Source organism: Salmo salar, chromosome ssa22 (assembly GCF_905237065.1).
Source record: "Salmo salar chromosome ssa22, Ssal_v3.1, whole genome shotgun sequence".
In the NCBI taxonomy this organism is placed as follows: domain Eukaryota; kingdom Metazoa; phylum Chordata; class Actinopteri; order Salmoniformes; family Salmonidae; genus Salmo; species Salmo salar.
The window spans coordinates 6,885,340-6,899,700 of record NC_059463.1 but is presented as its reverse complement, the minus strand read 5'-3'; the positions used below and the strand labels follow the sequence as shown (position 1 = coordinate 6,899,700).

Below are 14,361 nucleotides of genomic sequence, written 5' to 3'. Positions count from 1 at the left end.
CCCTCTCTTCTTCTCTCCGTCCCCTGTCTTCTTCTCTCCGTCCCCTCTCTTCTTCTCTCCGTCCCCTGTCTTCTTCTCTCCGTCCCCTGTCTTCATCTCTCCGTCCCCTCTCTTCTTCTCTCCGTCCCCTGTCTTCTTCTCTCCGTCCCCTCTCTTCTTCTCTCCGTCCCCTCTCTTCTTCTCTCCGTCCCCTCTCTTCTTCTCTCCGTCCCCTCTCTTCTTCTCTCCGTCCCCTCTCTTCATCTCTCCGTCCCCTCTCTTCTTCTCTCCGTCCCCTCTCTTCTTCTCTCCGTCCCCTCTCTTCTTCTCTCCGTCCCCTGTCTTCATCTCTCCGTCCCCTCTCTTCTTCTCTCCGTCCCCTCTCTTCTTCTCTCCGTCCCCTCTCTTCTTCTCTCCGTCCCCTCTCTTCTTCTCTCCGTCCCCTGTCTTCATCTCTCCGTCCCCTCTCTTCTTCTCTCCGTCCCCTCTCTTCTTCTCTCCGTCCCCTCTCTTCTTCTCTCCGTCCCCTGTCTTCATCTCTCCGTCCCCTGTCTTCATCTCTCCGTCCCCTCTCTTCTTCTCTCCGTCCCCTCTCTTCTTCTCTCCGTCCCCTCTCTTCTTCTCTCCGTCCCCTGTCTTCTTCTCTCCGTCCCCTCTCTTCTTCTCTCCGTCCCCTCTCTTCTTCTCTCCGTCCCCTGTCTTCATCTCTCCGTCCCCTCTCTTCTTCTCTCCGTCCCCTGTCTTCTTCTCTCCGTCCCCTGTCTTCTTCTCTCCGTCCCCTGTCTTCATCTCTCTAGAGCCCTCTTTCTCTTGTTCTTTTTTATTTTCTCCCTCTCTTCATCTCGCTAATTGCCCCAGTGGCAGTCGGTGCCATTTAAGATGAGGGAGTATTCTTTTTTTTTCATGAGCATGGCCTTATTTCTATTACAGCATATTGGATGACTGTCATTCATATTCCATTCACCCAGCTCAATGTAACATCAAAAGGTTCAGGCTACTACATGATACTCGTATTTTCCCTGTATCCATCATGAGGTTGCTACAACCTAGCCTATGAATAAAAGTTTACAATGTAGAGAATCTTGAGTAATCAAGGTGACAGACAGTGACACATGGACAGACAGTGACACATTCAATACCGCCTTGCACACTCTTGCCTGCATCTAGCTGATCTAGCGAGTAATCATTAGTCCAACAGTTGCAAATGTGAATTTCTGTTGGGCATATTTAGGTGGTTTTATCCCCGTTTCATTCCGGTTGCTTCCGTTTAAGAAACCACATGAAAACAGCGTGATCACTTTGCTCATTGTATATATAATTCCTTCTCGCATCTATCTACGCGCTCTCCTCCCCTCACCTATTTCCTTCACTTGTGGACTTCAGTGCACAACAAATCAGCTGTCTCTGACCAAGCGAAAAAAGCTTTCCAAGCCAAACCTTCATATCATGACCGCTAACCGCTAGACACAGCCTACATCGTTGTCACGTCATAGTCAACATAGCGGGTTTACTAACACGTTAGTTCTAATAGCTATCTACAATCATGCAGTACAGTCAGAAAGCAGTTTAGCAGTTACACAATAAGAGTAATTAACACAATACCATACGTAGTTCATAAGGCCTTATTTTGTGGGCCTAGTTTTATCCTAATACAGGGGCCTGAAACTCATATACATCACATTGAACCAAAACCACGCCCATCATTATCATATTTCCCAGCATGCTCTATTGCAGGTACAATTTTTTGAAATGTTTGTTAGAATATTTATGTGTATATATAGAGTGCATTCGGAAAGGATTCAGACCCCTTGACTTTTTCCACATTTTGTTATGTTACAGCCTTATTCTAAAATTGATTAAATTGCTTTTTTTCCCCTCGTCAATCTACTCACAATACCCCAGAATGACAAAGCCGAAAATATATGTATTAAAAATGAAAAACAGAAATACCTTATTTTCACAAGTATTCAGACCCTTTGCTATACGACTCGAAATTGAGATCAGGTGCATCTTGTTTCCATTGATCATCCTTGAGATGTATCTATAACTTGATTGGAGTCCACCTGTGGTAAATTCAATTGATTGGATATGATAACGTCCCACAGGTGACAGTGCATGTCAGAGCAAAAATCAAGCCATGAGGTAGAAGGAATTGTCCGTAGATCTCCGAAACAGGATTGTGTCACAGATCTGGGGAAGGGTATCAAAACATTTCTGCAGCATTGAAGGTCCCCAAGAACACAGTGGCCTCCATTATTCTTAAATGGAAGAAGTTTGGAACTACCAATACTCCCCCCGGAGCTGGCCACCCGGCCAAACTAAGCAATCGAGGGAGAAGGGCTTTGGTCAGGGACGTGACCAAGAACCCGATGGTCACTCTGACAGAGCTCTAGAGTTCCTCTGTGGAGATGGGAGAACCTCCCAGAAGGACATCTATTTCTGCAGCACTCCACCAATCAGGCATTTATGGTAGAGTGGCCAAACGGAAGCCACTCCTCAGTAAAAGGCACATGACAGCCTGCTTGGAGTTTTCCAAAAGGTACCTAAAGGACTCTCAGACCATGAGAAACAAGATTCTCTGGTCTGATGAAACCTGGCACCATCCCTATGGTGGAGCATGGTGGTTGCAGCTACATGCTGTGGGGATGTTTTTCAGTGGCAGGGACTGGGAGACTAGCCAGGATCGAGGGAAATATGAACGGTGCAAAGTACAGAGAAATCTTTGATGAAAACCTGCTCCAGAACGCTCAGGACCTCATACTATGGCGAAGGTTCACCTTCCAACAGGACAACGACCCTAAGCACACAGCCAAGAAAACGGAGGAGTGGCTTCGGGATAAGTCTCTGAATGTCCTTGAGTGGCCCAGATAGAGCCCGGACTTGAACATCTCTGGAAAGACCTGAAAATAGCTGTGCAGCGACGCTCCCCGTTCAACCTGACAGGATATGAGAGGATATGCAGAGAAGAATGGGAGAAACTCCCCAAATACAGGTGTGCCAAGCATGTAGCATCATACCCAAGAAGACTCAAGGCTGTAATCGCTGCCAAAGGTGCTTCAACAAAGTTCTGCGTAAAGGGTCTGAAGACTTATGTAAATGTGATATTTCAGTTTTTATATAGACTTTTTCTACTGTATGATTGACTGTATGTTTGTTTATTCCATGTGTAACTCTGTGTTGTTGTATGTGTCGAACTGCTTTGCTTTATCTTGGCCAGGTCGCAGTTGTAAATGAGAACTTGTTCTCAACTAGCCTACCTGGTTAAATAAAGGTGAAAAAAAATGTAGGTATGTATGTGTGTATATGTGTGTGTATATGTGTGTGTATATGTGTGTGTGTATATGTGTGATATATATATATATATATATATATATATATATATATATATACTGCTCAAAAAAATAAAGGGAACACTTAAACAACACAATGTAACTCCAAATCAATCACACTTATGTGAAATCAAACTGTCCACTTAGGAAGCAACACTGATTGACAATAAATTTCACATGCTGTTGTGCAAATGGAATAGACAACAGGTGGAAATTATAGGCAATTAGCAAGACACCCCCAATAAAGGAGTGGTTCGGCAGGTGGTGACCACAGACCTCTTCTCAGTTCCTATGCTTCCTGTGTAGATTGGTGAGAAAATAAAATTGTATCATTTTCGAATAAGGCTGTAATGTAACAAAATGTGGAAAAAGTCAAGGGTCTGAATACTTTCCGAATGCATTGTATTTTTTTGAATATCTATGTTTGTGCCTGTACATTGCTTGATTGATTAATCTCATGCTACACAAAGATAAATAACTTACATTTTTCTAAACTAATCCAATACTTACTTTTTTGCACCCATTACTGAAATGTTTGTTCCAGTTTAAATGCCTTAGGTAGTCTCTTTACAATGTTCCTAACCCAGGCACTCATTCTGAATGCAGGTAGCAGGTTGCAGGTGAATAAATACCCTAACTGTTGTATATCCTAATTTTGGCTGACTTCCAATAGGAATTACACATCATTTTGCAAGCCAGTATAGTGTGACTTGCAGGCCTTGTATTGCACTTTCAGAAAAATAGGTTTTGATTTGTCCTAAAGGGGTACAAACACTTGTTACTATAATGGTACCTTGTAAGGTCATCCTTTGTACCTTTTTATTTATAAGTGCATAATTGTAGCCCAGTTCATACCTCAGGCCATTCCAGTGACTTTTCCAAAATTAACAGATTTTCCAAAAATCCTCTTTGAAAGGATTTTGGATTTCCTGGTTCCGTTTCTAGGAAGCTTTCAACCAAGATTTCTGGAGAACCTGGGAATTTTAGGAAAGTTACCAACATTTTGCAACCCTACCTGCAAGTCACATTATGAGGAAACTACCTAAGGGGTCGCCAACGACATTTATGTGATCGTGTCTCAATGTAATCAAGGTATGAACTTATTATTATTTTCAAATACCCAACAGTTGGTCCTGTGTGGTCCTCTGTAGCTCAGTTGGTAGAGCATGGTCCTGATAGTGGGATAGATACTCACGACCACCATTACGTAAAATGTATGCATGCACGACTAAGTTGCTTTGGATAAAAGCGTATGCTATATGGCATATTTTAAATAAAATCTCTTTTTGGGTTTAGTTGTGATCATTTTGCTGTGTTAATAATATTACTCAAATTAATTTCCGGCCACTAGACCATCCACCCTGACGACAATCGGGCCACGGCCGAATCTAGTTGCTTACCCCTGACCTGCATTTAAACTGGAACAAACATTTCTGTAACAGGTGCAAAAAATCTAACCAACTGATTGGATTCATTTTGAAAATTGTATGTTTATCTTTGTGTAGCATTAGAGTAATCGCTCAATGTACATGCACAAACATAGATATTGAAACAAACAATTCTAAAAATCTGCCTGCAATAGAGCATGCTGGGAAATTTGATAATGATGGGTGTGGTTTTGGGTCAAAGTGATGTATATGAGTTTCAGGCCCCTGTATTAGGGTAAAACTAGGCCCACAAAATAAGGCCTTATGAACTACGTATGGTATTGTGTTAAATATATATATATTTTTTATGATCACATATTCGCTTAGGATCTCACTTGGTGCAGTCCATAGGGCTGAAAATTAATAAATGCAACAACCATGTCTCTGTCAATAGCAAACACAGTCATGTGTGGTACTGGTAAATACTCGAAAGTTGACCTGGGAAAAATGCAAATAAGGCTTATAGCCCTACAGCAGGACCTATCAATTCCAGGCCTGGAAGGCCGAAACATTCTGGTTTGGGATTTTTATATGGTTCTTCATAGACCCTAAAATGGTTCCCCTATGGCATCGCTCTCAAGAACCTTATTTGGTTCCAACTTGCACCTTTATTTGTAAGAGTGCACGTAACACTAACAATAATTTATTTTAATTGGGTCCTACCTACAGTACACACACATACAGATGCATGTGCACACACACACACAAGCAGACACAAACACACACGAGCGCGCGCATGCACACACACACACACCCTTCCTCTCCAACATCATCCATGTCAATCATCCTACTATTTTCCACTAATGCTACAGTAACACGGGGTCTCTGCAACACACCTCTGTGAGCCCAGCTAGCAGCCTGATGTTAGGAGGGATTGGGGAGGGAGAGGGAGTGTTATCCTGGGTATTAAGACAGCAGTTAGCTCGGCAGACACACGCTTACATGACAGCAGTTAGGAGGTAGTGCTCGGCAGGTCGTGAATGGAGAGGAGATAAAGAGTAAATTGTCAACTGAGCTGGGAGTTTCTTAACAGTGAAACGAGAACAGAACAGCAGAGAAGATGCGTTGATTCTCTTAACTTCCTAATGCAATTATAGTATTTTGCAAACTTCAATTGGAGCTCTGTTGATCAGAGAGAGGGGGGCGGGAAGAGATGAATAGGAGGGAGATGGGGCGAGGGACGGAGAGGGAGGGGGTATAAGAGGGGACATATGGTGTTTGAGAGAGGGGAGAGAAGAATAGAGAATTATAGAGGAAGAAATAAAGAGGGACAGAGGGATGAGGGTTGTGGTGTTTGCTCTATCTTGAGGGGAGGTTGTGTGTCACAGAGGAGGATGATGTTTGATGTCTATTTTGGAGCTGATTCCTTTGTGCTCCGTAATTGGTGAAGGAGTAGGGGGTAGCGTGTGTGTGTGTGTGTGTGTGTGTGTGTGTCATCTTTCTGTGAACTGTAGGTTTTGATGTCTTGTCTCTCTGGTGCTGTGTGGGAGTCACAATGGAACTGTTTGAAGACGCTAGCAATTGAGTCCCTCTTTTCTTCTCTCTCCCTCCTCTCTCTCCGCCTCTTGCTCTTGTTCTTTTCCTCCCCCCTTGTATTCCTCGGTCTCTCCCTACCTCTCTCTTGGTATTCTCCTTCTGCTCTCCTTCCCTCTCAATGTTTCTCTCATTCTCTGTGTCCCCTTGGTCCGCTCTCTCTCTTTCTCCCCCTTCATCTCCCCACCCCCACTCTATTTCTCTCTGTCTCTCTCCATCTCTCTACCCTGCCATCCCTCTGTCTCTCTCTCTCCCTCCCTCTCTTTCTAGTGATATGACAGTGAAGATCTGGTCAGCAAAGGTGGGGAAGAAGAGGTGACGTTCGGTCGGAGCGTTATTGTAACATCATTACCGGTGGCCATCTTTACTGAGGGCCTTCACCCCTGACCCTCTCACCTCAACCAATCGGGTGTGACGCGGCAGGACGTCATGGTTACCAACCATAACCGGGGACGACCAAAGTGTGGATGACGCGTCGTCGCAAAGTTTAGTCTCCTCCGGAAAGATCCTTATGAGGAGTGTGTCTTGAACTGAAAGGCAAAATGGGAAGTTTGAGAGTTTTAGCCTTTTCTTGTTTCTACTGCCAATCCAACTGTAAGTGCAATTGAGGTGTGATGGGATTTGGACAAGATAAAACCTTTATTGTGCCAGATAATGGCTGTGTGAGGACAAAAAGCAGGATGTTCATAGACACAGCTACTGACTGATTCATCTACTCTCCTATTTATTACTCATTCAATGAAATGAAGTTCTCCCAGAAGTGAACTAACCCTTGGAGAACACAATTTCTGAGCCAACTAAAGACTGTTTCTATCTTCAGGGCTGTCTGTGTTTGATTGTCTACTGGCTGAGATGAACCAACTGGAATTCATTTACAGCAAAAGGGGCTGAGAGAGTGAGTTGTTCAGTATACATACAGTATGTATGTTGAAGCCACTGGACAGTTTGTTGAGAGTTCATTTCAGCCCTTTGTGATTCCCTGCCTCTTCATCTCTATGGATGGGTTTTCTGTGGCCTCTACCTTGGCTGCAGGCTGCTGAGTCTGAGAGCCTAGCAATAATAACATCACTACTAACACCAGTCCTGGGGGAACATACACACGCACAAACACACACTGCTGTCTTATCAGGGTGGGTGTGCAGGAATAATAGTATTATTCACACAGACACACCAACCCCACCAGACAGCGGTAGCTCCACAGGTGCCACAGTTCCAGATCATTATCTCTCCTGCCTTTATATAGCCTGAGACTGGCTGCGTCCCAAATGGCACCCTACTTCCTATAAAGTGCACTACTTTTGACCAGGGATTAGAGTGCCAGTTGGGGCTCACCCTCTCTCTCACTGAGGCTCTCAACACTTCAATGAGCACCCTGAAAATCACCATCTCATCCTCTCCTCTCCTCTCACCCTGTGAGCCTGGTATGCTGTGCGACTCCATTCTGATCTTGTTAGCTGTTGTAACTTGTTGTAGCTTCTGCAAACTGGGTTTGAATCACAGGAGGTTGGTGGCCCCGTGATTGTGGGGGACTGGCTCATGGTAATGGCTGGAGCGGAATAGGTGGAATGGTATCGAATACATCAAACACATGGTTTGATGCCATTGCATTCGTACCGATCCAGCCGTTATTATGAGCTGTAAATCCCCTCAGCAGCCTCCACTGGTTTGAATACTATTTGAAATCTTTCAAATATTTATCAGCATTTCTTCTAGCCTGCCTGGATTTGCCAGACGCGGCCCGTGATGCCAGGCACACTCAATCAAGCACAGGTAAACTATTTGGAATTTCAAATAGTATTTGAGCCAAGGTCTGAACTGATGATAACTGTAACTGCGGACACCAATATAGCTCTAGTTCTGCACCACAGCGACAGTGGTGGGAGGGATGGTAATGCTAGCCAGGCTAATTGGCTGCTGTGTTAGCAGGTGGTGATGAGTTATGCTGCATGATGGGCAAAAGTCTGATTAAGTAGGTCAGGACAGGAGAAGAGCGATGCCTCCCTATTGGCACCCTATTCCCTACATAGTGCACTACTTTTGACCAGAGTCCTATGGGCCCCCGTCAAAAGTAGCGAGCTATATAGGGAATAGGGTGCCATTTGGGACGCATGCTTTACCAGATCTTTTATTTCTTCCGTTCAGTAGTTTTAAAGACGGAACCCTTCCCTGCTGTGTGTGTGCCTTTGGGGTAGTGTGGGGGCGATGCCTGGCTTCATACACACACATGCTTTTAGGTTATCCATCTTGCCTGGCAGGGCTTGGCTTCCTTCAGCTCTGAGATTTACTGTCTGCTAAGTTAAACATATTTGTCTTCTAACCCTCCCTCCCACACACACACACACACACACACACACATACACACACACACACACACACACTCACTCATGTGGCTAACCACTATCTCCAGGCACTGGTGATCAGAGAATCTTCCCTCCTTCTAACCCTTTTAGAAGGGGACATTCTAATCAATTCCCACTGATGATGTCACAACATAGAACATTCCGGAGAAATGGTGAAATTCTCACCCTCCTCCCTGCAGATCGGAAACATTTTCAGATGCCTAGTGAGCGACTGAGCCATGTGTAACTCACAGCATTTCTTCTCCTGTGAATATACCTAGTTGTTATTGAGTGCACTTTATCAGGTAAAGACTTCGAAACGTGTGTAGTGTACTGTGATCAAATGGGTTACATTAGAGGAAGGGATCGGTGGTCCAATATAGCAAAAGAAAGTATCCCAAATGAAATCTACTGCAACGAGAATCTCAAATCATGTCTTTGTAGAGCTGTCTTTGAAGACTGAATCAATGTTGTCTCTCTTACAAGACATGTTGATGCTGCTAACTTGATGTAAATAGTTTGATAAAGAGAGACATAAGATGAAGCAATCATGTTATTCTGAACCTAGGTTTAGGTTTGAGTTGAAGGTCGAGGGAGTTTATACTATACACAGATCCAGTTTTATCATCTCTGTATGTAGCCCTTAACGCCTTGTTTTTAAAGCCATTTGAATGTGTTTAAGGTACAATCGGTGTTCCTTTGTCATAGAGGAACATCTATGTAATCTCTATCAACTTTTACGACTTCTTTAATAACGTCAAACTATCATGCATTTTTGTTGTTGTTGTTGTTGACTCCCTTTTTTATATTGTATTTTCCAAATCCTCTATCATGTCCCTTGGAAGACCAGGCTTAACATGAAGGATGTTGGAACACCCACAGCTGTGCCAATCACCTATAGCTAGCTAACTATGTGGTGCTCTACTCTGCTGACTGTTCCAGGATCAGCCTTTCTACTCCTTCGCTCGGTGTGTTTCGCAGTAGCTGTTCGAGGAAGCTCTGTAGTACTTAAAGGCGCTTTTCAAGGTGCCCCCTGCTTGTGCATACGCTGTAGAACAGAGCTGCGTGATCATAGCGGTAGTGATGGTAGGAGAGGAGGAAGCCTCAGAACCATGGGCAGAGTTCATAATCCAATCGAATGTTCAGGCACACTTTATTTGGATAGTGCGGATAGTCCATCTGTGGTCATACCATCAACAAATAATCTGTTGACCGGCAACTGCTTGCTAAGGTTAGGTTTAGAACAAGGGTAAGGGTTCATTTTGGGTTAGGTTAAGGGTTAGGGCTACTAGATAGTTGGTTGAAATGTTACTGATCATCTACAGACGGCCTATCCGAAAGAAAGTGTTACCGAATGTTCCAATTGATGACATCGCAAAGGCGCCGTTTTAATTCCGGAACAGGACGCCGACGAGAACGATCAAAATTCTCACCTCCTAATCTCAAAGGGTTAACCACACAGCCAAGTTAGAGTCCCTCTTGTCTCCAGTTGGAAGTGCTGCTACTGACCGAGCATGTCTGACAGCCATGTCCACTCGCTATAGATTCCTAGGCTTCTTCTCTCGTCTCCATCAGTACCTCTCTGTTGGCTGAACCACCTGTATACAGGTGTATTATACTATCTATCGGAGGGGAGATTTGGGCGCAGTTATTGACTTTGCTGGTTATCCGACGCCCCGACAAAAAGACGACGGACTTTCCTACCCAGCGTGCAGATGTGACCGTCTGTATATCTACCCGATGTTAACCTTTCACCTAATTAGAAAATGAACCACTCAGCCTATCAGCACCACGTAGGCTCCATGTCTCTGCCGGTCGCCTCTGCTTTCTGCTGCCTTACAGGGCACATAGAATTGGTACAGAGAACCTTGACGTGTCCTCTACGTGTTCTGTACAAAAGCTGTAACCAGTCTCAGCCTTACTCCAGCGGCGTTCAAAAGGCTTCAACGTTACAGAGCATTCAGATACACGTGTATTTAGCGTCTGCTAAAATGACTTAAATGTAGAACGGATATGAATGTCTGTCATGGTATGGGATTGGTTTTGTCAGCTTTATTTGTTAGATTTCTATCTGCGACGTACTGAACCTTTCACCTCACTTGATATCTACTTCCCGGGCTGCTGTGCTGTGCGCTCAGAGCGTTTAGGCCTAATCAAACGCTGAACAGAGCTGGGCCTCGTTTCCCAGTTGCGATGTAACTTAAGCATTACGATGATCGTACCAGATGCATCGTTATTTACGAACCGACTTTTAAAGAGTTGTTTCCCAAACGAGCAAGTAGAGAGTATGTTGTTAGACCGTGTGTCGATATTGATAGGATTGAAAGAAAAGCAGCGCTGCTCTCGGATCAGATTTCTCCCATTCAAATGTTACCTTAACATTATAATTATTCCACAGTACTGATGAAGGATCAGCTCCTAGACAGATATGACCAATTATGTCTGCAAATAGGGTATAGAGATAGCAAAATCAAAAATAATGCGCAAAATTACAGATTGACCACATCATTTCGCACATCATGAAAAACATTGAAGTAAAAATGACAGACAGTATCCTAGTCGCAAAAAAGAACTCAATTGATTGAACATGAAATGCATGTCAATATGATTTAAATAGTATATGTAGGCCTATGTATGTTTTAATGCACTCATCCCGGTTTTCATTTTGAAGCATCACTTTATCCTCAACTTGTTAGTAACAATTGCAAATACTTCGGCAACTTTTGTATTTGTAGTGAAATTCATTCTGAAGTTATCTGCAGTCACAGTCTGACAGATAGCCTTAACATTCTATTTTTAGCAGAAATGGTCTGTGAATAAAGTGACGAGGAAGGGCAAAAAAGCGTCTGACGACGCACTTTGGCTGCCATACGAGTGGTCTGGATCACTCGTAGCTGTGCAAAGATTTTCAAGAGCCACGTTGCTAACGAAGGCTCTGGGAAACACCTTGTCTACTAAAGATACATTGTAAGAAAGTTCTAATATGTTCTGATATCTAGGCCTAATCAAACACTGACCGAGCTGATATGTCTAATATTTTGAGTGGCTGCTCAGAAGTACACCCAATAGAGATCACACAGAGTGATGGTGTCCTTTGTCAGCTCTGTTTCTCTCTAGTTCTGCTTCACAGGCAAAGTGGACAGTAGCATGTCTCTGGTGGTATCTGTGAACCAGGGTCAAATGTCATACCAGGTGCCTTTTTTTATTTCACAGGCTCCTCCCCCTACGGACTACTGTAAGTGTTTGTACAGATAATATTGTGTTTCTTTTTCTTACAATGTGCATGTGACCAAATACAATGTAAAATACCTTGACATTTGACAAAAACTGTAAGTAGATTTATTATTTAATGATGGATCAATAAATCGTTCCTTCAATTAAATAAAAAAACTTCAAAGAATAAAATCAGTGGTCTCAGAAGTACTCAAATCGTCAGTCTTGAAAGTTGTCTTTTTGAAGTAAACTTCAGTTGAGTGACTAATTGTCTTTTCATGCAGTCAGCTGTCAGTTTGTGGAAACAAAGCAGCTCTGCGGTGAGATACAACAGATGTGGGTGGATGAGAACACGTTACTGTATTCCTCTGGACCAACACTGATAGGATCTAACAAATAACTTGGGAGTCTAATCACGATAGATTGTGCCCCTTCTCATTCTGAGAGAGAGAGAGAGAGACTCGCACCATCCAGTCGCATCTTCATTTCCTGAGCTTGTCGAGGGTGCTCCACTTGAGGGTCTGTCGCAGTGATGTACGGCAGCCATTACAGCTGGAGTGTAGGAGGAAACCACTTCATACTGTTTCAGACGCGCACACACACACACTCCCTCTTTGTCTCTTTTCCCTTCCATCAATAATACATTAAAAATTTGAACACATTTTTATAATTGCACTCTGTCGGGTCTAGTCCAATTTCTTGGTCTGTCAATCTCTTTCTAATTACTTTAATATCCTTCTCCCCAGTTACCCAATACACCCTAACTTTGTTTGTACAACTATTTCGAATTCCAGCTTTATAATATTGTAAATGCAAGCCTTCAAGTTTTCCCCAGACTTTGTTTTACCTTACCAATTGCCTAATACTTCCTAACTATTTCACCAACTTTTTCTAAGGGCTTTTATTCAATCTGTATTGTTGAAGCGTTACAGATCGTGCGATAGAAATGTAAAGGTAATTTCCGATTGAGCCGACATGCTGAGCTTCCCGCGAATGCGGTCTCCACTAACGCGGAAACATTTCCTTTACATTTCAATCACACTGTAACGCTGAACGTCGGATTGAATAGAGCCCTGGGTCTATTGTTTGCACTCTCACGTTTCTCCTGTTAACCTTTTACGAAGCCAGACATAGAAATATAATGCATAGAGCAGATGAATTACAGATCAGCTCTCTACATCCCCAAAATAGCACTGTAATCAGAGTAACCCCTTGGCGACCTTGAACATCGCATTGGTCGTTGACTAGTAGGCTATACATACCAATTCTCTCTGGAAGTGTTGCCCTTTTTGAGCAGGTAACAGCAGGAGATGTGTACAGTCTTGGTCTTTCAGTGCAGTTAGCTTGTTGGAGTAGTCAGAAAGCTCTGAATGCCTTTCTCTCTCAGCTGACTTTCTGTCCTGTCCTCCTCCCCTGGGTCTGAGGGGGTTTGGAGATGGAGGATAAAGACTGATCGTTTTATGACGCAGAAAGGGGGATGGAAAAGAGATAGAGAGGGATAATGGGATGGAATATGGAATAAAAAAGGGGATAGGGAGATAAAGAGATCCAGGGTGGTATAACTAAATGATGAGTTGAAAGGGGGTAGAGGAGGATAGAGAGGGTTACAGGGAGAGTAATAGAACAGGGGGGGTGGAGAGAAGGGTTGATGGAATGGAAGATGGAGAACAGAGAGAGTACTGTACACACCTTAGCCTTGAGAGGAGACAGGAGGTACTCTGTGGTGGAGTGGAGGGAGTTCATTTGAAAGCAGAAAGGAACTATAAAGCGAGAGACTAAAGAGAGAGAGAACCACATGAACTCTCTGTACAACCACCACTACCACCACTGTACTGATAAGTCCTGTAAGCCACATGGACAACCACAGAGATGGAGGGCAGGGGTGCGAGGAAAAGGAATGACCGAGTGAAAGAGAGGGAGCGAAAGGCAGAAAGTGAGAAAGAGAGAGAGCGAGAGAGAGTCTAAAGAGACAGAGGGAGAGAAACCATGGCAGATAGATTGATAGAGAGCAGAAGGACAGTGGGAGTTCACAGAGGGACTTTAATACATCATCAAACACAGTCAGTCTTATAGACGCATACCGTACATCTGCATGGGCTTATGCAGAGAACAAAGGCCGAGCATAGCCGCAGAATAACATGGGCGTGTCCTACAGTATTCCTCTCTTTGAATTTTGGCTTAATCACTCTGTATGCGTGTGGTTTACACATTGTGTGTTCACACAATGAGCCAAATAAGAAGGATACCGGTGAATTAACTGTTGAGCAGAAAAGATAAAAAAGTCAACTCTCTTACGGCACTGTGAAAACTTGATTTCATGTTTGAAGTACTGAGGATCAGACGTTCTCTTCATGCAGTCATAATGATCAGACCTGGGTTCAAATACATGCTTATTTAAGTATTTGTCTTTTAAATACTTCCGGTGCATTCGGATAGTATTCAGACCCCTTGACTTTTTCAACATTTTGTTACGTTACGGCCTTATGGATAAAATATTTTTTGTTCACTCATCAGTCTGCACACAATACCTCTTAATGACAA

At 43.5% G+C, this 14,361-nt stretch overlaps 1 protein-coding gene across 5 annotated transcripts in view; it reads left to right on the top strand.

Annotated features, from left to right (window-relative positions):
• Nucleotides 1–12,493, top strand: part of LOC106582687 (kinesin-like protein KIF21B) — a 126,368-nt gene extending 113,875 nt beyond the window's left edge. For 4 of the 5 annotated variants that reach the window (XM_045705847.1, XM_014165984.2, XM_014165985.2 and 1 more), the window contains one exon: nt 6,539–12,493. Coding sequence is in view for 2 of the 5 variants with exons in the window: in XM_014165985.2 (XP_014021460.2) it covers nt 6,539–6,587 (49 nt within the window). In the remaining 3 variants the exon portion in view is untranslated. The remainder of the gene's footprint in view (nt 1–6,538) is intronic. The other variant, XM_014165987.2, reaches the window with a different exon arrangement.
• Nucleotides 12,494–14,361: the final 1,868 nt, after the last annotated feature.